The sequence below is a fragment of the Callospermophilus lateralis genome, chromosome 19 (assembly GCF_048772815.1).
Source record: "Callospermophilus lateralis isolate mCalLat2 chromosome 19, mCalLat2.hap1, whole genome shotgun sequence".
In the NCBI taxonomy this organism is placed as follows: Eukaryota; Metazoa; Chordata; class Mammalia; order Rodentia; family Sciuridae; genus Callospermophilus; species Callospermophilus lateralis.
The window spans coordinates 6162810-6189910 of NC_135323.1; the positions used below are offsets into that span (position 1 = coordinate 6162810).

A 27101-nucleotide genomic window follows, 5' to 3' on the forward strand; every position below is an offset into this window, starting at 1 on the left:
CACAAATGAGGACAACAAGGTGAGGAGAGGTGACGGCAGCCTGCCCAGGTCACCCAGCTGGTAAGAGCAGATCCAGGGCCCAGGATCCATCTACCCCTGTCCCCATATGATTATTCCCACTGTCCAGGAACAAACAGCCCTTCCAGCCTCTTCCTAGAGGCCAGGCCAGTGGGCCCCCACTGGGGAAGGTGAGAGTGGATCCTGTCCCTGCCTGGGCTAGCCACCTGTTCCAGGACACTGGACAGAGGGGCAACAGGCAGCAGGCAACAGGTCTGGGCCCTGTCTTCACAGCTCCTGGCTGCAATCCTGGACTCATGAGGAAGCAGGAGGTGTGGACAGGTGGGGAGGCCAGCCAGGCCCACAGCACTGGCTCCCCAGCTGAGCAGGTGAAAGCCCTTGTGGACCTGCTGGCCTGGAAGGGCAGTCAGGGTGGTCAGACCCCTCAGGTTCCTGACAGGACACCGGACTCCCCACTGGGTCCTCGCAGCAATGGTAAGCCCCAGCAGGGAGGCGGGTGTCCGGGGGCACACCAGGTTCTTCCCCTCGCCCCCGCCCTCACCTTGTCCTCTGACCTGGCCCTGCAGATTCAAGGATCCGGAGGTACCGCGAGGCCCTGCTGAGCAGGATGGAAGGCGGCCCAGAGCTGAATGGCCCACCGCCCCGGCTGGCCAGCCTCCTGCTGGTGGAGGGCCTGACAGACCTGCAGCTGAGAGAGCACGACTTCACACAAGTGGAAGCCACACGTGGCCAGCAGCGCCCTGCTCGGCCCATCGGGCTGGACAGGCTCTTCCTGCCTCTGTCCCGGGTGTCCATTCCGCCCCGAATCTCCATCACCGTTGGGGTGGCTGGCATGGGGAAGACAACCCTGGTGAGGCACTTTGTCCGCCTCTGGGCCCAAGGGCAGGTGGGCAGGGACTTTCTGCTGGTACTGCCCTTGACCTTCCGGGATCTCAACATCCACGAGAAGCTATCTGCGGACAGACTCCTCCGCTCTGTCTTCCCAAATACTGGGGAGGCTGGCCTGGATGTGGCCACCCAAGCCAGAGTCCTCCTGGTCCTGGACGGCCTGGACGAGTGTAAAACACCTCTGGACTTCTCCAACACTGTGGCCTGCACAGACCCCAAGAAGGAGATTCAGGTGGACCATCTGATCACCAACATTGTCCGAGGCAACCTCTTTCCAAAAGTTTCTGTTTGGATCACCTCCCGTCCCAGTGTGGCTGGCCAGATCCCAGGGGGCCTGGTAGACCGGATGACTGAGATCCGAGGCTTCACTGAGGAGGAGATCAAGGTGTGTTTGGAGCGGATGTTCCCTGAGGAACAGACCCTCCTGGGCCAGGTCCTGAGCCAGGTGCAGGCCGACAGGGCCCTGTATCTGATGTGCACCGTTCCAGCCTTCTGCAATCTCACGGGCACAGCACTGGGCCACTTGTGTCGCAGCAGGCCAGCACTCCAGGATGCAGAGCTGTGGCCTCCACGGACCCTGTGTGAGCTCTACTCTTGGTACTTTCGAATGGCCCTCAGCAGGGAAGGGCAGGAGAAGGGCAAGGTGAGCCCTCGGATTGAGCAGGTAGCCCATGGTGGTCGCAAGATGGTGGGGACGCTGGGCCGGCTGGCCTTCCACGGGCTGGTCAAGAGGAAGTACGTGTTTTATGAGCAAGACATGAAGGCGTTTGGCGTGGACCTCACTCTGTTGCAGGGTGCCCTGTGTAGCTGCTTTCTGCAGCGGGAGGAGACGCTGGCCTCTTCGGTGGCTTACTGTTTCACCCACCTGTCCCTGCAGGAGTTTGTGGCAGCCGCGTATTACTACAGCGCCTCCAGGAAGGCCATCTTTGACCTATTCACTGAGAGCGGCATGTCCTGGCCCAGGCTGGGCTTCCTCACGCATTTCAGGAGTGCAGCCCAACGGGCCATGCAGGCCGAGGACGGGAGACTGGACGTGTTCCTGCGCTTCCTTTCTGGCCTCTTGTCTCCAAGGGTTAATGCCCTGCTGGCTGGCTCCCTGCTGGCCCAGGGTGAGCACCAGAGCTACAGGGCCCAGGTGGCTGAGCTCCTGCAGGGGTGCCTGCACCGTGACACTGCAGTCTGTTCCCGTGCAGTCAATGTCCTGCACTGCCTGAACGAGCTGCAGCACACGGAGCTGGTCCGCAGCATGGCAGAGGCCATGGAGAGTGGGGCCCTAGCCAGGCTAACCGGCCCTGCACACCGTGCTGCCCTGGCCTACCTCCTGCAGGTGTCTGACACCTGCGCCCGGGAGGCCAACCTGTCCCTGTGCCTCAGCCAGGGTGTCCTCCAGAGCCTGCTGCCCCAGCTGCTCTACTGCCGGAGCCTCAGGTGGGCATGGGTTGTGGGCCAAGGAATGATCAGGACTTGGAATGGTTCCTCCTTCCACTGTGTCCCCTGGGTTAGTCACCTGGTGTGCGATAACAAAGTTCCAAAACTGCACCCAGTTTTTTTTTTAAAGGTGTATTTTTAGTTATAGGTGGATACAATATCTCTATTTATTTTTATGTGGTGCTGAGGATTGAACCCAGTGCCTCACCATGCTAGGCGAGTGCTCTACCTCTGAGCCACAACCCCAGCCCTGCACCCAGTTTTAATACCACAGAAATTCATTCTGTCACAGTCCTGGAGGCCAGAAGTCTGAAATCAAGGCATCAGCATGTCCGTGCTCCTTCTGAAACCTGTAGGGAGGACCCTTCTTACCTCTCTAGCTCCTGGCATGTGCCAGCAATCCTTGGTGTTCTTTGGCTTGTAGCTGCCTCCTTCCAGACTCGGCCTCCTTTGTCAAGTGGCCAAATTCTGTGTCTCTGTCTTCACATGGTCCTGCCTCTCCTGTAAGGACACTATGACCCTAGATTATAGGCCCCCTACTCCAGTATGACCTCCTCTTAACTGTTATATCTGCAATGTCCCTATTTCCAAATAAGGCCACATTCTTATGGCACTGGGGGTTAGGACTTCAACAAATGCTTTTTTGGGGGAACACAATCCTACCCTTTAATAAACACCGGGTGAGCCATCCAGTGCTGCTGGAAGCCACACCCACTGACTCTACCCTCAGCCCATGCTCTGTTCACTGCTCTGGCCTCAGCAAGTGGGGAGGAAATGGTGAAGGATGAAGCCCTGAGGACACTCGCTCATGCATCCTCAACAGAGTTAGGGCTGGGCACAATGGCACATGCCTGTAATCCCAGCAGCTCAGTAGTCTGAGGCAGGAGGATTGTGAGTTCAAAGGCCCTAAGCAATCCAGTAAGACCTGTCTCTAAATAAAATGTGAGATGAAGCTCAGTGGTTAAGCGCCTTTAGGTTCAATCTTGGGAACCAAAAAAAAAAAAAAAAAAAAAAAAAGTAGAAGATCTAGCTCTGTCTCTTAGAGGCACCTGTGAATGGGGTTATTGGGACAGTAGGCCCTGGAAGAACCCCCTGAGTAGGAACCCCAGGGATCACAGGCAATGGCCCCAGGGTTCCCCCTGTAGGGAAGGTCTGAGCATTGCATAGAGGTAGCTCTCTGAGCTGCAGCATGGTGCTGTGGGATGGGGGCTGCCCTGGGCCATTCACACCACCCCACCCCCCGCTATTGCTGCCCCTGGCCAGGCTGGATACCAACCAGTTCCAGGACCCTGTGATGGAGTTGCTGGGCAGCGTTCTGAGTGGGAAGGACTGTCGCATTCAGAAGATCAGGTAACGCTGACCTGGGAAACCTCACCTGGGGTGCCCACCTGTGTCATGGGGTTTGGGATCCCCTTCCCACTATCCTTTCTACTCAACTGGCCACTGGTGCCCTTGAGCAGAGGGATCTTTGCAGTGTGTGGCTCTGGATGCAGTCTGTTTGCTTTAGCGCATACTAGAAAGTGCCAGAGACTCAGGTATCTCCTCTTTAAGAAGAGGGAAATGTCCCGGTGAGGCTCGGGCACTGTGTGTGCTATCATAGCTCCTGGCACGAGGTTCTCACAGCTCCCTTAAATGTCTGCTTTCAAGCTATACTCTTGGCACAGGATTGCATGTTGAATTAAAATAAAAAAACTCAATTTCAAAAAGTTTTAATTTTAATTAAAATTTAATGCATCTGGGCATGGTGACTCCTGTCTAGAATTCCAGCTACTTGGGGGCTGAGGCACGTTCACAAGTTGGAGGCCTGCCTTGGCGACTTAGCCAGATCCTGTCTCAAAATAAAAAATAAAAAGGGTCCGGAGATGGAGCCCAGTGGCAGAGCACTTCCCTGGATTCAACCTCCAGTACCAAAAAAAAAAAAAAAAAAAAAAAAAAAGTGAAGGGCTAAACACATTTTACTACTGCCACACACTCTCTTTCCCCTCTGCTCCTCTCTACAGTTGGTCCTCAATGCCACGTCCTTGTTTCCAATGTCCAAGGTAATCTGCAAAAAACACACAACTGCTTGTGAAATATTACTTATAAAACATTATGTAGCCCCTAGGCTGTCTAGAATTGAGAACTTTTACGTAGGAGGAGGCCTGGATGATGGATGTTCCTTGAATTATTTTATTATTATTATTATTTTTTTGTGGTGCTAGGGATTGAACCCAGGGCCTTGTGCATGCAAGGCAAGCACTCTACCAACTGAGCTATATCCTCAGCCCCTTGAATCTTTTTTTTTTTTTTAATTTTTAACTTTTTTTTTTTTTTGTAGTTGTAGATGGACAGAATGCCTTTATTTTATTGGTTTATTTTTATGTGGTGCTGAGGATCGAACCCAGTGCCTCATGCATACTGGGCAAGCGCTTTGCCACTAAGCTACAGCCAGTCCCCCTTGAATTCTTTTTTAAGCAATAGAATCCTTTTAAAAAATGACATGTCAGGCAGAACCCCAATGAATAAACCAGACAAAAGGGGAACTTCATGATTGAAAGAAGGGATGTGGGGGGCCACAGCCTGGCCCATTTGGTTCCCCCTCATCCTCCTGTTGGCTACTGAAGCTTTCCCCAGAGTCAGGAGGGGCCCTAGAAGAATAGCTTGAAAAGTGCCTGGGGACTCTAGTTGAACACCATATCCCATGAGCTGAAGATCCTATAGAACTATAGAGACTTCTTTACCGCCGTCGAAACAACAGTAAATAAATCAGGGGTGTGTGTGTGTGTGTGTGTGTGTGTGTGTGTGTAGTTTTCTTCCTGAGGGTCAGTTTACAATACCTCTCTCTGGGGGCCATATAGCAGATTTCTGTAATTGCCATAAGTCTTGGCTCTCATTTGGGTAGAAGCTTTCCTCTAAGACTCTTTGCCAGGGTGAGGGTCTGTTGGGCCTCTCCGTCCATACTTGTCTAGGCTCAGGGGCTTTCTTGTGATCAGCTTTCTGCTCCAGGAGTCAGTCACCTGGTTTCTGCCTATTTGGGGGCTCTGATGATTCAGATACTTGAGGCTAATCACGGGCACTGCGTTAAGGAGGAGGTGATGAGATTCTGCACCTGAAGTAATCACTCCTGTCTCTCTCCTCGGGCAGCCTGGCTGAGAACCAGATCAGTAACAAAGGGGCCAAAGCTCTGGCCAGATCCCTCCTGGTCAACAGAAGTCTGACAGCTCTGGAGTAAGTAGGACACCTAAGGCCACTGGAACAAGGAGAGTTTTAAGCCATCTTCCTCCTATAAAGTGACTGGGTCTTATCTGTCCTTCCCTGATGCCCCAGACTCAGCCCTGGTAGACTCTGGGCATGGCATCCTGTCCCATTTAGAACAGGTTTCATCTCCCTGCAGCCCACATGTTTTCCTGGATGGCTGGAAGGACAGCCGAGCTTGCAAAGTCATGGCTCCTCAGCTGTTGAGCTTCACCCTTAATAGCAGCCAGTTTTCAGTCCTCAACTCAGCTAGTTGTTCTCATCTCCACACTGGAACTGGGCCCGCTGGGCTACCAGTCCTGCTTCCTTTCCCCATCGTGTCAGCTTTCTGGAGAGACACTCCCTCCTTGCTCACTTATTAAGGATCCCTTCCCTGGTTCCACCAGGTGTGAAATGCTAAACCCTCACACATTCCCTTCAAAGATCCCAGATCTGAAGGTCTGTACTTTCTGTCCCTCCTCTCCTCCCTGAGAGTCATTTTTCTCTCTTCTGTTAGCCTCCGCAGTAACACCATTGGACCACAGGGAGCCAAGGCACTGGCTGAAGCTCTGAAGATTAACCGCACTCTGACTTCTCTGAGGTTCGTGTCTCCTGCTCCCAACCTCCAGGAGAGGGCCTGCAAAAACTCTTGCCTCAGGAGGCACCTATGGAGTGGGAGGTGATTCAAAATGGTGGGCATGGGACACCAGCTTTCACTCACTGGGTACCAGAGCTTGTATCCTAAGCAAGCTTCAAGTTCTAACTCTTCCTTCCTCTTTGTGCCTCTGTAACTCCAGTCATGGTGTTAGGCTTCCCCTGTAAGCTGCCTTCTTGAAAGGGCAACATTTGGTGTGGTTGACTGTGTCCTTTTCAGGAGCCTGTGGCTGTGTCCATCCTTAGTTGAGTGGGTACCACTGTTCTGTTGTTTTTCCATTTGTTTATTATTAGTGAGGTGAAACTCACATACTACCATTTTGAAGTACCCGGGTAACTGGTATTAGTACACTCAGCACTATGTCACCATGCCTCAATCTCGTTCTGAAATGTTTTCATCATCACAAAGGATCCTCGTACACATTAGCTGTCACTTTCCATTCTTCCTTCTCTCCAGCCCCTCTTGTGAACCAATCCTTCCTGTCTGACTGGATTCACCCATTCTGGACATTTCATCTGAATGGAATCAATGGTGCCAGGTCCATTGATGACATGCCTCTTTCTTCTCTCCTGTTTGGCTCCTTTGTCTTTTTCTGCAAGGTGGAATGAATGGGGTGAACCTCAAACTTCTGACCCATCTGGATAGGCCCTACAACAAGTAATGGCATGCACTGGTGCTTCATTCTATTTTATGGGTAATACTCTGTTGAATGGAGAGGCCACGATTGGTTTACCCATTCACCCATCAATGAGTATTTTGCTGTTTCCTCCTTTTGGCCATAATCAATAATACTGCTATGAATATTTGTGTGCAAATATTCAAGTGCCTGTTTTCAATTCTTTGGGGTATATACCTAGGAATGGAATTGCGGGGTCACCTGCTAACTCTATTTAACCTTCTGAGGAGCTGCCAAGACTCTCTTCCATAGAGGCTGGGCCATCTACATTCCCAACAGCAGTGTGAGGGTTCCAGTTTCTCATTATCCTTGCCGGTAATTGAGTACTGTGGCTTTTAGGTGCAATGGGCTATTGATGATTTTGTCATTGTTTGTCAGAAGCATGGGCTGAACCAGTGAAGGAAGGGCTGACTCTAGTGGGCAGTGAGGAGGGCACATAATGGTCAGGGCCTCTTCTCACTAAGGCCAGCTGCTGCCCTCTCAGCAGGTACCCTGTGGAGGTGCCTCCACTGCAGGGAATTCAGGCCACACCAGGAATTCTCTTGTGCTCCATCAGCGATATACTCCTTCCTGCCTCCACAGCCTCCAGAGCAACATGATCAAGGATGATGGTGCCAGGTCCATGGCGGAGGCCTTGGCCTCCAACCAGACCCTCTCCCTGCTGCAGTGAGTGGACACACCTCCCCTCTCTTCTCCCACCTCCCTTCTCTCCTGTTTGGCCTCTTCTTTTCCTGCAAGGATAAATGGATAGGGTGAGGCTGAAGCTTTCTGACCCCTCTGGATGGCCCCAGGATAACTTGATGCTCACTGCTTTTCCAGAGAATAGATGTGGGGAAATTATTAGAAATAAAAACCTCTTGTCAAACCAGAAAGCCCTCTCCACAAACGTAGGAACGAACACAACAGTCTTATTGTTGAATAAGCATTCAGGACTGCAGTGCACATTGTAGGCACTCTGCTGCAGCCCATTTCTATAGCCCAGCAGATAGGACCCATCCCTTATACTCTCAAGATAAATGACAACTTATAAGAAAACACAACATTATTATTATTTTTTTGTAGTACTAGGGATTGAACCCAGGGCCTCATGCATGCTAAGCAAGTGCTCTTTTTTTTTTTTCATTTAGCCTTTTTAAAAAATATTTGTTTTAGTTGTTGATAGTCCTTTATTTTATTTATGTATTCATATGTGGTGCTGAGAATCGAACCCAGTGCCCCACACATGCCAGGCAAGTGCGCTACCACTGAGCCCCAGCCCCAGCCCCAAGTAAGTGCTCTTCTTATTTTTATTTTGAGACAGAGTCTTGCCAAGTTGACCAGGTTGGCCTCAAACTTGTAATCCTCTGGCCTCAGTCTCCTAAGTAGCTTGATGACGCCATTTGTCACTTATAGCTTTTCCTACAGTCACCAAATAATTTGGGGTGATCATCTATTTCCCCAGTTGCTTTTATCTAAGGGAAAAATAAAATTTTTCTGTCTTTTATGACAAGCAGGTACTCACAACAGGTGCCCAGGCTAATTCCCATAGAAGCAGGAAGACAGGGACCATCCCTTGCTAGATTTTTACCTGTACAGAGACCCTGAGAAAGACATTCCTAGGCTGTGAAATGGGCAGGAGGTTGAGCTCTTAAAGAGACTTGCATATTTCTCAACAGGACAGAGAGTACTTGCAACCTCATGTGTCCTCTAAGAGAGTGGGGGTTGTCTCTTTTCTTTTTGGAAGATTACATTTTTTTTAAGGCTAGTATTCGGCCTCATGTAGGAGGCTCTGTCCTGTTGATCCTCCTGTCCCTCTCCTCAGAGGTTCTCAAGGCGGGAGGCAGGCTACTGGCTGGTCTAGATGGAAGACTGACAGATGAAGGCCCAGCAGGTCTTGTGCATGTAGGTCCCCCATGCAGGAGGGTGCTGGCTCTATCAGCAGCCACTGATTGCCACTTGCAGGCAACTTACATGGGAGGCCCCAGCTGCTCTTGTCCCTTGTTCTCCCACATAAAAACATCACCAGACCCTCTGAGACCCCTTCCCACTGCTGTACAAATGGAGACATGTTCCAACTTTTCTCTACCTCTTGCCCTGAACCTAGACTGTCCTTGGCCTGGCAATAGCTGTGGTCAGATTTGCTGATGGATCCCTCTTGTCTCCCACAGCCTGCAGAAAAATAGCATTGGGCCCACGGGAGCCCAGCGGATGGCAGAAGCCTTGAGGCAGAACAGGAGTCTGAAGGAGCTCATGTGAGAAACACAGAAGGGCCAAGTTGGTATTCTCAATGCCCAGCACAAGACCAACCATCCTAAATATTTGTGGGCACAGGCATGAATAGAGAGATGGGAATATGATTGGAAGGGAAGATGGGAGGATGGTGAATAGATGGATAGATGGATGGATGGATGGACTAATGGATAGATGCAGGACAGCTGGCTTTTTGATTACAAAGCACTGGGCCAGAAGAGTGGAGACCCAGATGTCCAGGATTGGGTGACTGCTCACCTTCTCAGGCTCATGCTTATTGCCTTCCCAGCTGGTACATTTCTTAGTAAACTTCACATTAAAGTACCACCAAAACCTCTCACTAAGGGTCAACACTGACCTCCTGCCCTTGCCAGGGAGTCAAGAAGGACTTTGCTACCTTGATCTTTTACAGGGATAGGGAGTCACTTGCAAAGACTACAGATTAACAGAACCGAAGCAGAGCAAATTGCCCTGGGAACCCTTGAGACAGAAGAGGCTGCTTTCCCTGAAGGCTTCCCTGGGCCCTGATGCCCAGGTCTGGCTCTGCGCAGCTGCTGCAGGAGGCGGGCTCACCCACGTCTCTCTCTTGCAGGTTCTCCAGTAACAGCATTGGTGATGGAGGTGCCAAGGCCCTAGCTGAGGCCCTAAAGGTGAACCAGGGCCTGGAGAGCCTGGAGTGAGTCTGCCTGAACACCTTCCAGGGGTGATAGTCATTCCTGGGCTCTCCATCTAGCAGATGGCTGGCTGGTAGTGCCAGAAGAAGGCTGCCAGCCAGCACCTCTTCCCTGCCAGAATCCTGCTAATTCCAGCCCTGAGTGTATTCTGCTCTCCTTGTCCATCAGCTCCATGTCTCTGGACAGTAAGGCTGGGGTTACCTCTAGTTTCCAGAACAAGTTCCCAGTGCTCTTGATAAGTGCACAGATGAGGAGGGAGCTGGCTGCCACAGCCTTGACTGGACAGGGGGTGCTGCTGTACCATACTCTTTGGGCCGCAGAAGCAACGTGCCTTCCTCTGAGGACATGTGGAACCACCCATGTTAAGGCAGAGTCTAGACCTTGGTGCTTGTGCTAAACCTACCTACCCTGACCTGGCAGGGGCTAGAAGGTGGGGCAATGGGAGGAAAGAGGGATGAGAGCAGCAATCTCCAGGCCTCCCCAACCCAGAGCCTGTGGCCTCAGGCTGGACTGGACAGCTTTCTCTGGGTCCTGGGACAGCCATGATGCCACATTCTGTCTGCAGCCTGCAGAGCAACTCCATCAGTGATGCGGGAGTGGCCATGCTGATGGAGGCCCTTGGTGTCAACCAGACCCTCCTCAGCCTCAAGTAAGTCCTGGATTCCCCCCCACCCAGGGTGTCCTTTTGACCAGAGGCTATGCAGGAACTCTGGGATTTGGAAAGAAGAGCTGGTGCTGGGAAGCATGTTATGGGGAAATCTGTGGCTGGGGCAGGCTTGGCTCTGAAAACTGGGCACCCTGCTCCTCTTGAGGTCAGGAGATAGTTATGGCCCTATGGGCTGCTCTGCTGCTCCCTACCCGTGTGCAAGCCCTTCAGGTGCCCAGCATGCTCACCTGCCTCTTGCCCTTCACACTTCTGAGGTCCTGTCATCCTATCCTCTTCCTCCTGGATGTTCTTGTATGGTCATTAGTCCTGAGTGGGGGGCACCTGGCTGGCAGCCCTTGCTTGGAGCCCTGGTTTGCTAGAACTGGCTCCTTCATACCTCAGCCAGCACTTCTTCCCTGCCAGAACCCCGCTAATGCCAGCCCCGAGTGCATTCTGCTCTCAGTCTCTGACCTCCATCCACCTTGTCCAGCAGTTCCATGACTCTGGATAGTAAGGCTGGAGTTACCTCTAGTTTGGCCCAGGATCCACCTGAGGTTTCTTAAGCTTCAAAAAACCTGGGTGTATCTGCCACTAGGGGTCTCACCTGCCTCGTAGGAAGCTCAGGGTCTTCCCTTTCTTTCTTAGCCTTCGAGAAAACTCCATCAGTCCTGAGGGAGCCCAGGCCCTGGCTCATGCTCTCTGCATCAACAGCACTTTAAAACATCTGGAGTACGTGATGGGGTCAGGGAGGGTGTGGGGAAGGGGGTAGAGACTGTGCCTCCTTGGGATCATTTGTGCCACAGCCTCCTCGCCCACACAGAGCTCAGAGCTGGTGGGCACCATTATAATGGGCCAGGCCCTCAGTACCCTCACCATTTTACAAGGCTGAAGAAGGACCTGGATGGGAAAGAGGCAGCCCTGGTGACTGGTGGCAACCCTCACACGAGCCCTCCCCTACACTGTGGTATAAATGACACAATTGACGACAGGGAGATACTCTGCTGGTCTCCACTGGGGATGAACCAGCCGAAGGGAGGGGACTCAAGAGTTGATGTGGGGTCATAGTATTGAGAAGCAACCCCCAGGGCAGCTCCACCACATTCTGGCCAGGTGACCTGTCACTGCACCCACTGAGCTGAGCCTGGGACCTGCCCCTGGGTTGTTTTCAGGATTTGGTACGACACTCCCCAGGACACCAAAGTTCTCACAGATATGAGCCAAATAACTAATATCAGCACAGACTTGGGTGGTCCTTGGGAAGAGGAGGAGTGGGTAGAACTCCCCAGTGACCAGGGACAGGCAGCTTGAGGACAGGTTCCCATTCACTCGTTTCTTCTCCCTTTTCCCAGCCTGACAGCCAACCTCCTCCATGACCAGGGTGCCCAGGCCATTGCAGTAGCAGTGGGAAAAAACCACACCCTCAAGTCCCTTCAGTGAGTCTGTGCCCCACCCCAGCACCCCATGCCCCTCTGTAGAGCTGCAGGACTACTCCCAAAGGGCCACAGACCAAGCCTGGCTTCGGGACACCCTCACCTGGGTCTCAGGGGCTTTCCAGGCTGCCCATCTTCAAGTAATATGTGCCCCCTCTCCATGGTTCTGATTCCTGAGGCTGATCCTCAGACAACAGAACTATGGTGGGAGATGGGTGCCACCATGATGCCCTGGGCAGCCATGCTTTATGCAGGGACTGTCTGGAGAATATTTAAGCTTGTCCCTGTGGTCACAACTAATAGAATACATGCTGACCCTTTGGGAACTAAGCCTGAGGGGAGCAGCAGGAATCCTCTTGGACTCACCCTGCTATCAGATCCTCTAGAAGCTTCTGGAGCCTCCTTGGCTCTGCCCCTGAGCCACGTGTTCATGTGTGTGTCTGCTTAGCCTGCAGTGGAACTTCATCCAGGCCAGTGCTGCCAAGGCCCTGGGACAAGCACTTCTGCTCAACAGCAGCCTGACCAGCTTAGAGTAAGTGTGGCCTGCAGGGACTAAGGGGAGGTGGGGTAAGCAGCGAGGTCTAAAACCTCAGAGTCCCCAGGCACAGGGCTGCTGAATGGATGACCCTTGGTGGTACAGAGCTATCTCTGCCCTAAGACCAGCGGGCTTGTTTCAGGTCTCACCTGTTTAAAAATATCTGTGTATCTGTTATATAGAGATATATAGCAGTTTTACTGGGACATAATCCACATACCATAAAATTTGCCCATTTTATTTATACAAAATAAAATGTGTACATGCACATAAATATATTCTGCCATGAGAAGGAATGAAGTACTAACACACGGTGCAACAGCAACATGGATGAACCTGGAAATGTACAATAAACATAGGTGTGCTGGGGAGCTCAGGGGTAGTGTGCTTATCATGATCCAGACCCCGGATCCAATCCCCAGCACATACACACACACAAAACTGTAAAACCAGTACCAAGATCATCTCAGAAGATTTCTCTCATCCTACAATGAAACCCATACCCATCAGCACTCTCCATTCTCCTCCCGGCATCCCTCATAGATGAATCTATCTGTCCCCTGGATCTGCCTATTCTAGACGTTTCATCATTCCACATAAATCCAATCATACAACATGTGATCTTTTGTGACTTTTTTTGAGCCCCATCTGCTTCCGCCCTGACAATTCTCCCTCAGCCTCCAGGATACTCTCTCTCTGGATGGTCCTCCTCAATCTTCTCTTCTGTTCCACTCTGATTCTGGGGCTCTTTGGGGTTCTGGCCCAGGCCCTTGTAATGACATTCCTTTTCTGAGTTTGCCTCCTCTCCTAGGGCTCCCACTGCCTTGAGAATTCCAATGACCTCCACATCAACATTCCAGCTCTCTCTTAAACCCTGTGGAATTCACACCTTGGCCTATCCCCTCAGTGTCTCACAGGTAGAGGAGGATGGTGCATTCTTTCCCACAAGCCTTTTTGTTTTCCCATCCGGCTCCTGGGACAAGCTACTGTGCAAGCCAGAGCACCACACTTGCTCCTTCCTCCATTTCCAGCTCATCTCCAAGTCCTGACCATTCTCCCTCGTGGTGTCCCTCCCGTTTCCCTCCACTGCCAGCATCCAGGCCACATCCCTACTCACCTGCTTCCCTGGCAGCCTCCACATCCAGGCCATCCCCTCAGGCTGCTGAACAGTGTACCCACCTGGGTGAGATCCTTCAGTGCTGTCCAGTGCCTGAAGTGAAGTGTTACCCTGCAGCATGGCTTACAAGGCCTGGAAAGATCTATTTCCTTCACACTCCCCAGTCTTTTTTTTTTAATTTAACCTTTATTTACTTGTTATTTATTTATTTTTAATGTGGTGCTGAGGATCGAACTCAGGACCTCACCTGCCTCACCTGTCCTAGGCAAGCACTCTACCTCTGAGCCACAACCTCAGCTCTCCCCAGTCTTTTGTTTCTCACCATTCCAGGAACTCAGCTCAATTTCCTTGGGCTCCTCAGAGGTGCCAGGCCCTCCCCACCCCTCATTACCTGTATTGGTTCAGATCTGACTCTGGGTACCACACTGGGATAGGAGAATCCATTGGCCTTCCCTGCAGCTGTACTTAGCTAAACTACTCATTTAATTGCATATTCCAATCTGAGTTCCAACAGGGTAGAACTGCCTTTCCTGCTTTGCACATATTCAGCACACAGGGCATGCTCAAATATAATGAATGCAGACTGATCACTTTACATGCCATATCCACTTGACCTAAACTCAAGTCATTTATCGTGCCAGTGCCTGCTATTTTCCTTGAATTTTGAAGAGTGGTGGTTATAAAACCCTAATCAGCAAGAATGGTCTGGAGATTGAGAGCTTTGAGTTAGTTTCTGGTTGGCTTTGAAAAGTATTCCCCTTTTGGTCCAGAACCCTTGTTATCAGCAATTCCCATGTGTTCTTTCCTGGACTCTGATGGTTTGTTCGTGGCTGGTGTGTGGTCTGAACTGAATCTGGAGGGCCCGAACACAGCAGGTCCTTGCTACAGTGCTGGCCCGTCCTTCTGTGCCTGAAGAGGTCACTCTGTTCAGCTTACAGGAGAACGCCATTGGGGATGAGGGAGCTTCTGCGGTGGCCAGTGCGCTAAAGGCAAACACAGCCCTCACTGCTCTCTAGTAAGTCCCTGTGGTGCCAGGAGCCCAGGAGTCCAGCTCCTTCACCATCCTCTCATGCTGCCCGCCATCTTTGTTTACAGTCAAAAAAGGTGTGTTTGATATCAGTAACTGGGAAATCAAACACCTAGAGGCATGAATTAGGGGTACCATGTGTCCTCCTCCAGTAAATCCAGGAGATTGCTCTGCTTTCTGCACCCTGTGACCAGACCTCCGTCTCAGGCATCAGGGTGTAGGTGGGAGACACAGTAGTATACTCTGTGGACAGGTCATAGACCAACAATCTGCAATACTGTTTCTCCACTTCTACTCCCCGTGAAGGGTGAACCTTTTGGAGGGAGGCCTTGCCTACCTGCACTGATTGCCCCTCCTCTTGTAGCCTCCAGGTGGCCTCCATTGGTGCACCAGGGGCCCAGGCACTGGGGGAAGCCCTGGCTGTGAACAGAACGCTGGAGATTCTTGAGTGAGTATTCCTGTTTCCGGCAAGTCTTTTGCTCAAAGAAATCAAGCTATGGATTCATAGTGGATACCAATTGACATGGAAACTCACAGATGATCTTCAGTATTTCAGGTCATGTGTACCCCAGCGTGTCTATTCCCACTCCCTGCCTTTTTCCTGGAGTCACTAGTTTGTCCTGCTCTTTGGGTTGGCCTTGCCCAGGCTAAACATGTGTGGAGCCCCTGTTTAGGTCTCCATGGTAGCAGTGGCCATGGATCCTGGTCTCTGAGAAGGTCCAACCCCTGGTGAGGGAGCTTAAGCACCATGAAGCTCTTGGGTGTGTCCAGGTCATCCCTGCTCTTATGGTTCCCTGTGAGGCTAAGTGTACTGGTCACTCGCTGGATGGAGTGCTGCATTGCCCATCTCAGCCCAGCCATTTTTGGAAATGGAAAAGGAAAGGACTCCAACGAAGCACCCAAGCCTGGGCTGGCCTCAACCCCCTTCGTGTGTCCTGCTCCCTAGAGCCCAGCCTGGTACTAGTGCCTAAAAGTGAGGAAGGCGCAACCCTCACCTCCAGTGATTGCTGAAGTCCAAGTAACCCCACATCCACCTGGAGAGGTGCCATTGTCACTTCTCAGCCTGTCCCTGTACCTTAGGTGTCCTGTTTTTCCTGACAGCTTACGAGGAAATGCTATTGGAGTGGCAGGAGCGAAGGCCCTGGCCAGCTCACTGAAGATTAACTCCAGTCTCCGAAGGCTTAAGTGAGTGGCTGTCAAACTTGCCTGTGTCCTGGAGCAGCATACTGTTGTGCTGGATCTTCCCTGTGAGCTAAAATGCTCCTGATTTCCTCTAGCTAATCCTCTATTAAAGTCCATACCCTTTGTCGGTGGCTTTGTTCCTTCTGCTTAAGTCAGAAATCACTTAAAATCTGCACTTAGGGTCTTGGGTGGGGCAACCCAGCTGCTGACAGACACTATCATGGTCAAATGCCATCTCACAGTTGTGGCACCTACAAACAAGTCAAACCCAGAACTGCTTGTCCTCCCTGCCCCCAATAAGGTAATGTCTCCTTAGGCATTTCTCTGGTCCTGATGACTCACTGTAGTGACTCTATCTTTTCTCTGCCTAGTCTTCAAGAGAACTCCTTGGGGATGGATGGGGCCATATGCATTGCCAGTGCTCTGTCTGGGAACCATGGGCTACAGCACATCAAGTGAGTAGCTTCACTAGCACTGGCTCTTTCCACTTTTGCCCCACCTTCAGAACTGATCCCAGGTCAGGCCCTGCCTTTAGCTCAATTCTGGGAACCAGTGCCCAGGCCTCCCAGCAGCACCACAGGGGAATGCATTCTAAGGAGGAGCCAGCTACAGACTCATCTGTGGGAGGGACTGTGGAAGCACAAAGGTTCCTCAGTTGCTATGGTGACCACTGCTCTACTCAAGGGAATGGGTGGGTGCTGAGCCCTGTCCTAACCCTTCTCTTCTAGTCTCCAGGGAAATCAAGTTGGGAACTCTGGTGCCAGGATGATCTCAGAAGCTATCAAGACCAAAGCTCCCTCATGCACTGTGAAGATGTGAGCAAAGCCAGTCACTGGTGGAGAGGATGGACAGACTCCAGAGAATGAAAGCTTCTGAACAGAAAGTGATCTCTGGGCACAATCCTGCATTCTGGGAATGCTGCTGACCCAGTACAAGAGCTGGTCTCCTGCACAGAGGAAAAAAGGGTGCTACAAAGAAGGTCTCAGGCACCTTTTCCTAGCCCAGGGCAAGTCCTGACAATGGTGGATGGAAATTCTGCAATGGCAGAGAGAAGGAGCTGCTACCAAGGGACTTGAGGACAAAAGTCTCAAAGTTCATCAATGTGGGGAGTTGGTTCCACGTTATTTATATCCAAAGTTGTCGGGGACAGTTCCTGTGGCCGAGGGCTGTCCCCTGCCCAAGGAAAGATGGGGCTTGGTTTTGGGCCAAATCAGCCGCCTTTGGCGTAAACAAGTTTGTGCCTGTACCAGGAAGTCCACCCCATTGGCCGGTAGAAACCATAAGAGCTCGGGCCCAGTAAATGCTTCCTGTCTTCCCTATTATGTGTCCACAAGGTTGAGATGTGACCTTCTCTGTGATTGGCTCCTATGTCCTATATATACTACGCACTTTCTTGGTACCGGGTTCCTCTTGTTGCGCCTTCAATAAAACCTGTCACAGTTCCGCCGGGTCCTTGTTTTTCTTTTGTTCGACTCTGCTGGTCGGAGTCAGCAAGTGGTGCCGAAACCCGGGAACCTCTCGCACAAGAGTGAAACGAAAAAAGTCCACGGAAGGCGGCAATTCAAGTTCGCATCTCAGCGGCGATCAGAGAAAGTTTGCGGCAGAGCGACAATCAAAAAGTTCACGGAAGTGCAACAAATCGAAAGTACGCAGTAAGCGTCGGAGCATATCTATGTGTCCGTGTTCAAGTCTAATTCGTGGTTGTGTATTGCGTGTATTTTGTTTCTGTTTCTTGTTCATTTGTGTTTTGTGGGTTATCAAATATATTTAGCTAGTAACCATGGGATCAAAAATATCGAGGCAGAAAATAAAAACTCCTCTGAGAGTGTTACTGAAGGCTAATGGTACACCGTTAAAAGCCGGTACTGCTCGCAAATTCCTTAAGACAGTAGTGCAATGCGCCCCCTGGTTTTTAGATGAAGGAATCTTTAATATTCCCCAGTGGCAGCATCTTGGGGAAAATTTAAAAAAGGCAGACACACAAAAGGCATTGCCTGCCGGCACCCTGGCGATATGGAGTCTTGTACAAACTTGCTTAAATTCAGAAACTTTACAAAATCATACAGCTATTAAGGAAGGGGACAAAATCTTAGAAGAAATTAAGGAAAAACGGTCTCAAGCCTCCTTAGGAGGTGATAAAGAGAGTGATAGTGAAATGTCCGGAGACGAACTAGAAGAAGTGGTCCAGCAAATGGAGGATTGTAATGTTAATAAGGCTCAGCCCTCTGCCCCACCTCTGACACCGCCTCCTTGCGGACGACGGGAAGTTCCTGAATGCTGTCACGAGAGTAATAAAGGATGAACTGATTTTCATAATCTAGCGGCAACATTCCCCGTTCTCCAAGACCAAAATAATGCAAGATACCATCAACAGCTGGATTTCAAATTAGTTAAGCAACTTAAAGAGGCCACTAGTCAATATGGGCCTCAAGCTCCATTTACCTTGGCCATGGTTGAATCCATGGGAAGTCAGTATTATGCACCAGATGATTGGGTCTCTATAACTAGGGCAATCCTATCTGGAGGACAATATTTATTATGGAAAGCAACATGGCATGAAATCTGTACAGACATTGCAAGACGTAATGCCAGGGCAGGGAACCCTCATTGGAATGTAGATATGATGACTGGTCAGGGTCAATATGCAGGAGTTGATAATCAAGTGGGCTATGATCCTGCCGTTTATTTACAGATTGGTTCTACCTCAGTTAAAGCCTGGAAGGCAGTACCTGGACCGGGTGATGTTCAGGGACATTTATCTAAAATAATGCAGGGGCCTAATGAGCCATATTCAGATTTTGTGGACCGCCTCATTAAAACGGCTAATAGAATTTTTGGAGACATTGAGGCAGCCATGCCCCTTGTGACACAATTGGCATATGAACAAGCAAACAAATACTGTCAAGAAGCTATTCGACCCTGGAAAAACAAGAGAGATTTATCTACTTATATAAAATTATGTAGAGATGTTAATGATGTGGCAATACAAGGACAAGTATTAGCCAATGCCATTGTACAAGGATTACAAAAGAGTAGAACAAACACTGGTGCTCCAGGCACCTGTTTTCATTGTAAGCAACCTGGGCACATAAAAAGAAACTGCCCTATGTTACAAAATCAACCTCAAACATTACTGAGACCAAAACCTAGCCTCTGTCCTCGATGCAAAAAAGGAAATCATTGGGCTAATGAGTGTAGATCTGTGGTTGATGTCTATGGACAACCCATTCTACCCACACAACAACAGTCAAAAAACAGGCAGAGGGGCCCATCACCTCGGGGCCCTCAAATGTACGGGGTGATTCAACAGGTCCCACGCACTTATTGGCCCCCTACGAGCCAAGGGACAATTCCTGTGAGCAACGAGACATCAGAGCCACAGCTCGACTCGTTTTGACTCCAGAAATGGGAACACAGCCAGTAGAGACAAACTTTATAGGGCCTCTATCAAAGGATAGTCAAGGATTAATATTAGGACATCCTAATATGGCACACAAGGGCATCATAGTCTATCCTCTGCTAGTTGAAGCAAGTACAAGTCCCCTAAAGGTTCTTTTATCTTCTCCACGTGGAGTTGTCATCATATCCCCAGGAGATGTTATAGCTTCCCTTGCCTTAATTCCTAAAATTAATAAGTTTAAAAACAAGCCTTGGGCCTTTTTCAATATTGACATGCAACAACGGCCCATGTATCCTATTATGATTAATGAACAAAAATTTTTTGGGTTACTTGATACAGGGGCAAATAGATCCATTATCAGACAAGTAGACTGGCCAAAATCCTGGCCTCTTCAAAAGGCTTCTCAGACTCTAAGAGGATTGGGAACAACTGAAAATCCTGATTGTAGGGCCGCTACCCTTTCATGGTCTGATGAAGAGGGACATTCGGGAGTTATTCAGCCATATGTCCTCCCTATTCCAGTTAATCTTTGGGGACGGAACATCTTGACTCAAATGGATGTAACCTTAACTACCCAAAGATATTATTCACCCCAAGCAAGACAGATTATGAGTCAACAAGGTTATACATCAGGAGGATTAGGAAATAAAAGACAAGGACGACAACAGCCGGTTCCTTTTCCTGTAGTAGGCCACAATGGCATGGGAGGACCAGGCCTGGGTTTTTCCTAGGGGCCACTGATGTTCCAAATTACTCTCCTATTAAAATTACTTGGAATAAAAATATACCAATGTAGGTCTCTCAGTGGCCCCTATCTCAGGAAAAATTAATAGCAGCCCACAAATTGGTTCAAGAACAGTTAGATGCAGGTCATATTAAACCCTCTACTTCTCCCTGGAATACGCCTATATTTGTGATCAAAAAGAAATCAGGTAAATGGAGGTTACTTCATGATCTTAGAAAAGTCAATGATTGTATGAAACCCATGGGCCCAGTTCAAATGGGCTTGCCAGTCGTATCGGCACTACCAAAAAATTGGGAAACTATTATCATACATATTAAAGATTGTTTCTTTTCTATTCCTCTACATCCTACAGATACAAAGTACTTTGCATTTTCTGTTCCCTCTCAAAACAATTCACAACCCTCCTTACGATATGAATGGACTGTTTTACCTCAGGGAATGGCTAACAGCCCCACGTTATGCCAACTTTTTGTTCATGCAGCATTGGAGCCTTTTAAAAATAAATTTCCAGATGTTCTGATTTACCATTATATGGATGATATCCTGCTGTGCCACCAAGATAAATTATTACTAACTGCATCGTTGGCTAAACTTCAAAGCATCTTAAAAAACTGGGGTCTATATATAGCCCCAGAAAAGATTCAGGTTGACTCTGTACAGACGTATTTAGGCACTAAATTGTCTTCCCAGGTTGTACGTCCTTTAAAGATTACCCTAAGAGTTAACCATTTGACAACTCTTAATGATTTTCAAAAACTGTTGGGAAACATAAATTGGATTCAGCCTTACTGCAAAATACCTGACATAACAATTAAACCTCTTTATGACATTCTTAAAGGAGATCCAGCTCTTGATTCTCCTAGATCATTGTCACCAGAGGCTAGAGAAGCTCTGTTAAAGGTTACTGAGGCCTTACAGATGGCTCAAGTGGACAAAATAGACTACAGTAAGCCCCTTTTATTCTGTGTTCTACCTGATAAAGCCATCCCTTCTGGAGTATTTTGGCAAACTGGTCCCATCGCCTGGATTTACTTAGCACATTCTCCAGGTAAAGTTATATCTTACTACCCTACCTTAGTAGCCGATGTCGTACTAAAAGCTTTAAAATTTTCCTTGTCTGCTTTTGGAAAACAACCTGATATTATCGTTACCCCGTATACTACTGAACAAATAGAAATATTGATTAATACCACTGACAGTTGGGCCATTCTTAGAGTTGCTACCAATGCTTTGTTAGACAATCACTATCCTAAAAATCCATTATTATCTTTCTTCCAAAACCATCCTGTCATTTTCCCCCGTGTCACCCATTCTGTACCTCTTTCTGGGGCTCTAACCATATGCACAGATGGTTCACATGGAGGCATTGGCACTATTGCAACCATGACAAACACAGAAGCTTTTGTTTTCCCTCCAGGTTCTGCTCAACATATAGAATTATATGCAGTTTTACAAACGTTTAAAATTTATGAAAATGACCCTTTCAACCTTCTATCTGACAGTTATTATGTAGTCAATGCCGTCCAAAGGCTTGAATGCGCTGGCATTATATCCTCCAAATCCACTATCACCAATATTCTTCAAACTCTCCAAACTGTCATTTGGGCTCGCACCCAACCTTTCTTTATTGGACATATTAGAGCGCATACTAATCTGCCAGGTCCTCTCAATTTTCTCAATCGTAGAGCAAATCTCGCTACTAAAGATGTCATTATTCTGTCTGCTGTTGAACAGGCGCAACATTTTCATTCCAAGTTTCATGTTAACTCCCACACTCTAAAGACAAAATTTCATATTACTAAAGATCAAGCCAGAAATATTGTTGTCAATTGTAAAAATTGTGTTACTTTCCTACCACAACGCAACCTAGGTGTTAATCCCCGTGGTGTGCTCCCTAATTGCATCTGGCAAATGGATGTCACTCATTACCCCCCATTTGGTCGTATGGCATACATCCACGTGTCCATTGATACTTACTCTAATGTGATTTTTGCCTCCTGCCATACTGGAGAAAAGGCTAATGATGTTATATCCCATTGTTTACAAGCGTTTGCTGCATGGGGCCCCCCTAAAACCTTTAAAACTGATAATGGCCCCGCTTACACCTCTAATAGTTTCAAGCAGTTCCTTGCCTGTTTTAATATCACTCACGTCACTGGCATTCCATATAATCCTCAAAGTCAAGGAATTATTGAAAGAGCCCATCAAACCTTAAAGACCATTTTATAAAAACAGATAGGGGTAATAGGGGAGTCCTTCCGCTCCCCTAAAGACCTTCTCTCTATTGCTTTATTTACCCTAAATTTTTTAAATTTAGACAAACATGGACACTTGGCTGCTGAACGGCATGCCTCCCCTGATCTTACAAAGCGCCCTCAAGTGATGTGGAAAGATGTTCTAACTGGCAAATGGTTCGGCCCGGATCCAGTTTTAGTGTGGAACCGAGGCGCTATTTGTGTTTTTCCCCAGGACCAACAATCACCAATCTGGATACCAGAAAGATTGACTCGCAAATATCACCATGATACCTCCCAAGAAGTTAACGCTCCTGATGTTCCTGATGCTCACAAAGATGACTCTGCTTTGGACTCACCCTCTTCCTAGTCCTAGTCCTAATTTAGCTCAACCAAAAAACAAATCTCCTTCAAGAACAAGTGGACATATTGGCTGATGTCTTAGTCTTCAGCTACCTTCACTCCTACCCAAGATCTTGTGTCACTAGCTCCAAATTTGTAAACCTTTCCCAAACTGCCAGTCTTTCCAAAGAATAATCCACATGCCTTTGTAAAACTTGGTCTACACAGTTAAAAGATCTTACCCAACAACTTCGGTTAAAAATTGTTAACGTTAATAATACTCGAGTCCAAGTGCTTTCTGCTGGTTAAATGTGGGATTTTTTCATTTGGACAATCCTGGTTTAGCTTTATCGCCATGGGAAGATTTATATGCTTAGGATTTCTAGGCATTCTTCGCTGCTTGCCACTTACATCAACAAAACCAGCGTCATCGCCAGGTCATGGTGCAGGCCTTTCTTGAGGCTGGCACTTCCCCACAGGTTTGGCTACTGATGCTGGATGGGTAGCCAAAGACAAATAAAACTGGTGGGCTCGCTTGTCAACCTAAGACAGGGCAACAGACCAACGCACCATGCTGCCTGTTGTACCAACGACGGGTAAGGCTTGCGAGCGCCACTGGCAACCTAAGACAGGTACCATCTCGTAGCTCCTGTTTTTTCTTTTAAAAGAAAGAAGGGGGAGCTGTCGGGGACAGTTCCTGTGGCCGAGGGCTGTCCCCTGCCCAAGGAAAGATGGGGCTTGGTTTTGGGCCAAATCAGCCGCCTTTGGCGTAAACAAGTTTGTGCCTGTACCAGGAAGTCCACCCCATTGGCCGGTAGAAACCACAAGAGCTCGGGCCCAGTAAATGCTTCCTGTCTTCCCTATTATGTGTCCACAAGGTTGAGATGTGACCTTCTCTGTGATTGGCTCCTATGTCCTATATATACTACGCACTTTCTTGGTACTGGGTTCCTCTTGTTGCGCCTTCAATAAAACCTGTCACAGTTCCGCCGGGTCCTTGTTTTTCTTTTGTTCGACTCTACTGGTCAGAGTCGGCACAAAGTATTTAAAAATCCAAACTTGGAACAAATTTAGCTGGGTACAGTAGTATAATCTTGTAATCCCAGCTACTTGGGAGGTTAAGGAAGGAGGATGGCAAGTTTGAGGCCAGCCTGGGCAAGTCAGCAAGACTCTGACTCACAATAAAATTTAAATAGGGATGGAGAGGTAGCTTGGTGGTAGAGCACTTACTTAGAACTGTGAAGCCCAGGGTTTAATTCCCAGTACTAACACACACCCCCCACCAAAATTACACCCTTTTTTCCCCTTCATCTGATGAAAAAAATCATCCATTTCTCTGGAATGAGTTGCCATCTTCAAGTCCATGAAGGACATAAGTTTGGCAGGGGTGACAGTGGGGACCTTTCTTCCCTTTCTTAAGAAGGAAAGACTTTTGAGTGATCCTTATAGATATAGAAAAATTAAATTTGTGAAGATAAATGAAGAATTTAATTCTAAGATTTTGGAGATGGAGACAGAAGTCTCCAAGGGTTCTGCCAGTTTTGATTCACTCTATGTAAGATCTCTTGGACAAGGATGATGTCTGCCACATTACCTGAAGTCTGGCACACTTGTTAGTCAATGCTGATTCCTTGATGTTGTTATCCTGTGTTAGGCTTCCAAAGCCTCTCCTGTGGGTATGGCTTCCCTACAGAGATAAGCAAGCTGAGCTTCCATGCGGCAGAATTCCGTAGCTATCTGTCTGGATTGAAAAGGGAAAATCCAAACAAACATCATAGCACTCAAAAACTAACCAACCAAGAAAAATGTTTATGAAGACCATTAAGTGATTATCACTTATAATTGTGAGAAGATGTAACTGCCATTCAAAATATTTATTTAAAAATAGGTATGCAACTGTGGCTCAGTGGTAGAGCACTCACCTAGCATGTGTGAGGCACTGGGTTTGAGCCTCAGCACCACATAAAGATAAATAAAGGTATTGCCCATCTACAACTAAACAATAAAGATATTTTTTAAAAAAAGTTTATTTATTTATTTATTTTTAAAATATAGGTATCCAGCCAGGTACAGTGTTGTAATCCCAGCAACTTGGGAAGCTGAGGCAGGAGGACTGTAAGTTCAAGACCAGCCTCAGCAATTTAGCAAGGCCCTATGCAAAATTTAGTGAGATCTTATCTCAAAATAAAAAAATAAAAGGGCTAGGGATATGGCTCAGTAGCTAAGTCTAATCCCTCATACCCAAAAAAAAGCAAGGGCATCCAGAGTCGTCATGGATGTTGACCCTGAGAGGCAATGCTGCTATTTATAAAGGGGAAGAGGTGCCTTAGGAACTTGAAATCTGACATATGCTACCTTAACATCACAATCAAGGGACAAATGGCCAGCACATTTCCTGATGCACTGCCTTTAGGACATAACAGCTTATGTAGCGTTCTTGCCAAAAATGTTCATCTGAACCTAATCATGAAGGAATGATGGTACAAAATCCAAATTGAGGGCCATTTTGCAAAAGCAGCCCAACCTCTTAAAAAATATCACTGTTATGGTAAACACAAAAGGCTGGAGATTATTTTAAACAAGAGATTAAAGAGGCCTAACAAATGTTAATGCAAAATCTTTGATTGGATCCTAGACTGTAGGAAAAAAATTCTCTATAAAGAACATTATTTGGAAATTGAAGACGTGAACATTGTCTTAGAGATATATTTTTGTTGGGTACAGAATTCTACGTGACCGTTTTTTCTTTCAGTACTTTTAAGAGATTGCTCTATTGCCTCTTGTTTGCCCTGTTTTTACCTCAATTGAGAGCTCAGCAGAATAGATAAGAAGGTAGCAACCAAATGCTGGAGAAAGCCACTCCCTGCAGAAGCTGAGCACTGGAGAAGTCGGAAAGGCCAAAGCTGTGGAGAATAAAAGGGTGCCCCTCTAGGGACTTGAAGCAAGCCTAACTTAAAATTAGAAGGCAAACCCCTTTTTCCACCCAAGCCTCCCCAGCACCCCACGGATAAGGCTTTATGGCATACTGGCTGCAAAAGAGAACCATTTACAAAGTCTGGCTCTATTACATCACCACAGAGCAGGCTGAAAAGGTAAATATGGAGTTGAGGCAATACACGGATAATAGAAAAAGTTTTTTTTTTTTTATTTTTTGTCTTTTCCCATTTTCAATTTTGGGCAGTTTCTACTGCTGTGTTTTCAGGGTCAGCATGTCACCTGCTGTTAATTGCATCTCACACATTTTCATCTCAGGCTTTTTTAATCTCTGGAAGTTTTGTTTGAGGTGACCCTTGGGTCACAGCTCAGCTCTAACACTTCTGTTTTTCATGTTCTCATCCACTCCATTCTGGTTCTTGTTAACTTTGCCTCCTTTGAAATTTTTCTTTTTCTCTCATATAAAATTCTAGTGGAATTTCAGGAAAACAGAGGTAAATTAATGTATTCTGTCCATCATGTTTAACTGGAAGTTTCCCATTGCATAAGTGATTATATGCTATTACCACCCAGATGTACCTTCCTTACCTGCTATTCTTCCTGTATCTCTCAGGTAACAAGCATCCAAAACAAACTCCCCTTCACCTTCAATTTCTCCTCTTTACCAGCCCTCCCTAGATAACAGGCTTCAAAGCCTGTCCATTCTCCTGAGGTCCCTTCTGAAAAATGAACCTAGTTCTTGAGACCATCACTAAGAGCTTGCTAAGCATCTTGCTGTCTTCTGTTCCAGTTTTTGCCAGAGTGATTTTTTTTGGGGAAAGATCTAGTCTCTGCAGGTTGCCATCTGCCTACAGAACAAAACACAACCTATTCCTTAGTATACGCTCTACTCTTCAGCCTTAATGTAATACTTATCACTCTGTAGAAAGGCTGTGCCTTTTGACCACTCTGTGCCTTTGTACATTCAGGCTCACTATGATGCCACATTTGACTTGTCTGTCTGATGGAGACTTACTCAGCTTTCAAGATGCAGTCCAAATCTGACATTCACAAAAAACTTGTGTCAACTCTTCCAGGCAAGGATAGTTGCTCCTTACTGTGGATTCCCATGACAGTATATAATATTCTTAACATGCATGCAACATACTGCATTATAATTATTAAATCCTTTTTCTTTCTAGGTTGTCAGATGCTAAGACTTAATTATATTTGAATTCTCCAGTGTTAGCAAAGTAGCTAAAAACAGTAAGTGCTAAAAAAATGTTTGGTGCATAGAGGAAACAAGGACCGAGAAGCTCATCCAAAGCAAAATGATCCCAAGGCCAAAAAGCTGGACAGAGTCCATGTGACCATGTATTGCGTTCCTGAAACTGCTACATTATTACTACTCTTTCCTCTGTATTATATGTTCACATCCTTAGAAAACAAATATTACCTCGGAATCATTTAAATGTGCCATTCCTTTAACCACAAACTGGCCCAACTGACAGGGTCACTGATTACATTTTGTACCAGCCCTCCTCCTTTCACTCTTTAAGCAGACCACACCCTCTTCTCAAGCCATCTGAAACAGCTGGGGTTCAGTGTGTGATCACAGATACACCAAAGCCAGCTGGCCCACACAGACCCCATCAGAAATAGTAGAGAAGAGAATTAATTCATATACCCAGAGAATGGATTTCTGTTTTAGGTAAGAGGTAGAAGCTTTGGCTCCTTTCTAATTCAATA

General features: G+C 47.8%; 2 protein-coding genes across 2 annotated transcripts in view; one reads left to right on the top strand and one right to left on the bottom strand.

The window, feature by feature from the left end:
* Window positions 1–314: 314 nt before the first annotated feature.
* Nlrc3 (NLR family CARD domain containing 3) lies at window positions 315–17265 on the top strand. The gene is made up of 17 exons (XM_076840554.2): window positions 315–492; window positions 585–2334; window positions 3598–3684; window positions 5458–5541; window positions 6065–6148; window positions 7461–7544; window positions 9026–9109; window positions 9700–9783; window positions 10347–10430; window positions 11073–11156; window positions 11777–11860; window positions 12306–12389; window positions 14441–14524; window positions 14901–14984; window positions 15638–15721; window positions 16090–16173; window positions 16447–17265. The coding sequence occupies exons 1-17, from the start codon at window positions 315–317 to the stop codon at window positions 16535–16537; spliced, it is 3198 nt and encodes a 1065-aa protein (XP_076696669.2). The 3' UTR covers window positions 16538–17265.
* A 6842-nt stretch (window positions 17266–24107) lies between these two features.
* Window positions 24108–27101, bottom strand: part of Cluap1 (clusterin associated protein 1) — a 33695-nt gene continuing 30701 nt past the window's right edge. Inside the window, exon 14 of the mRNA XM_076840232.1 lies at window positions 24108–24180. The gene's annotated coding sequence lies outside the window, so the exon portion shown is untranslated. The remainder of the gene's footprint in view (window positions 24181–27101) is intronic.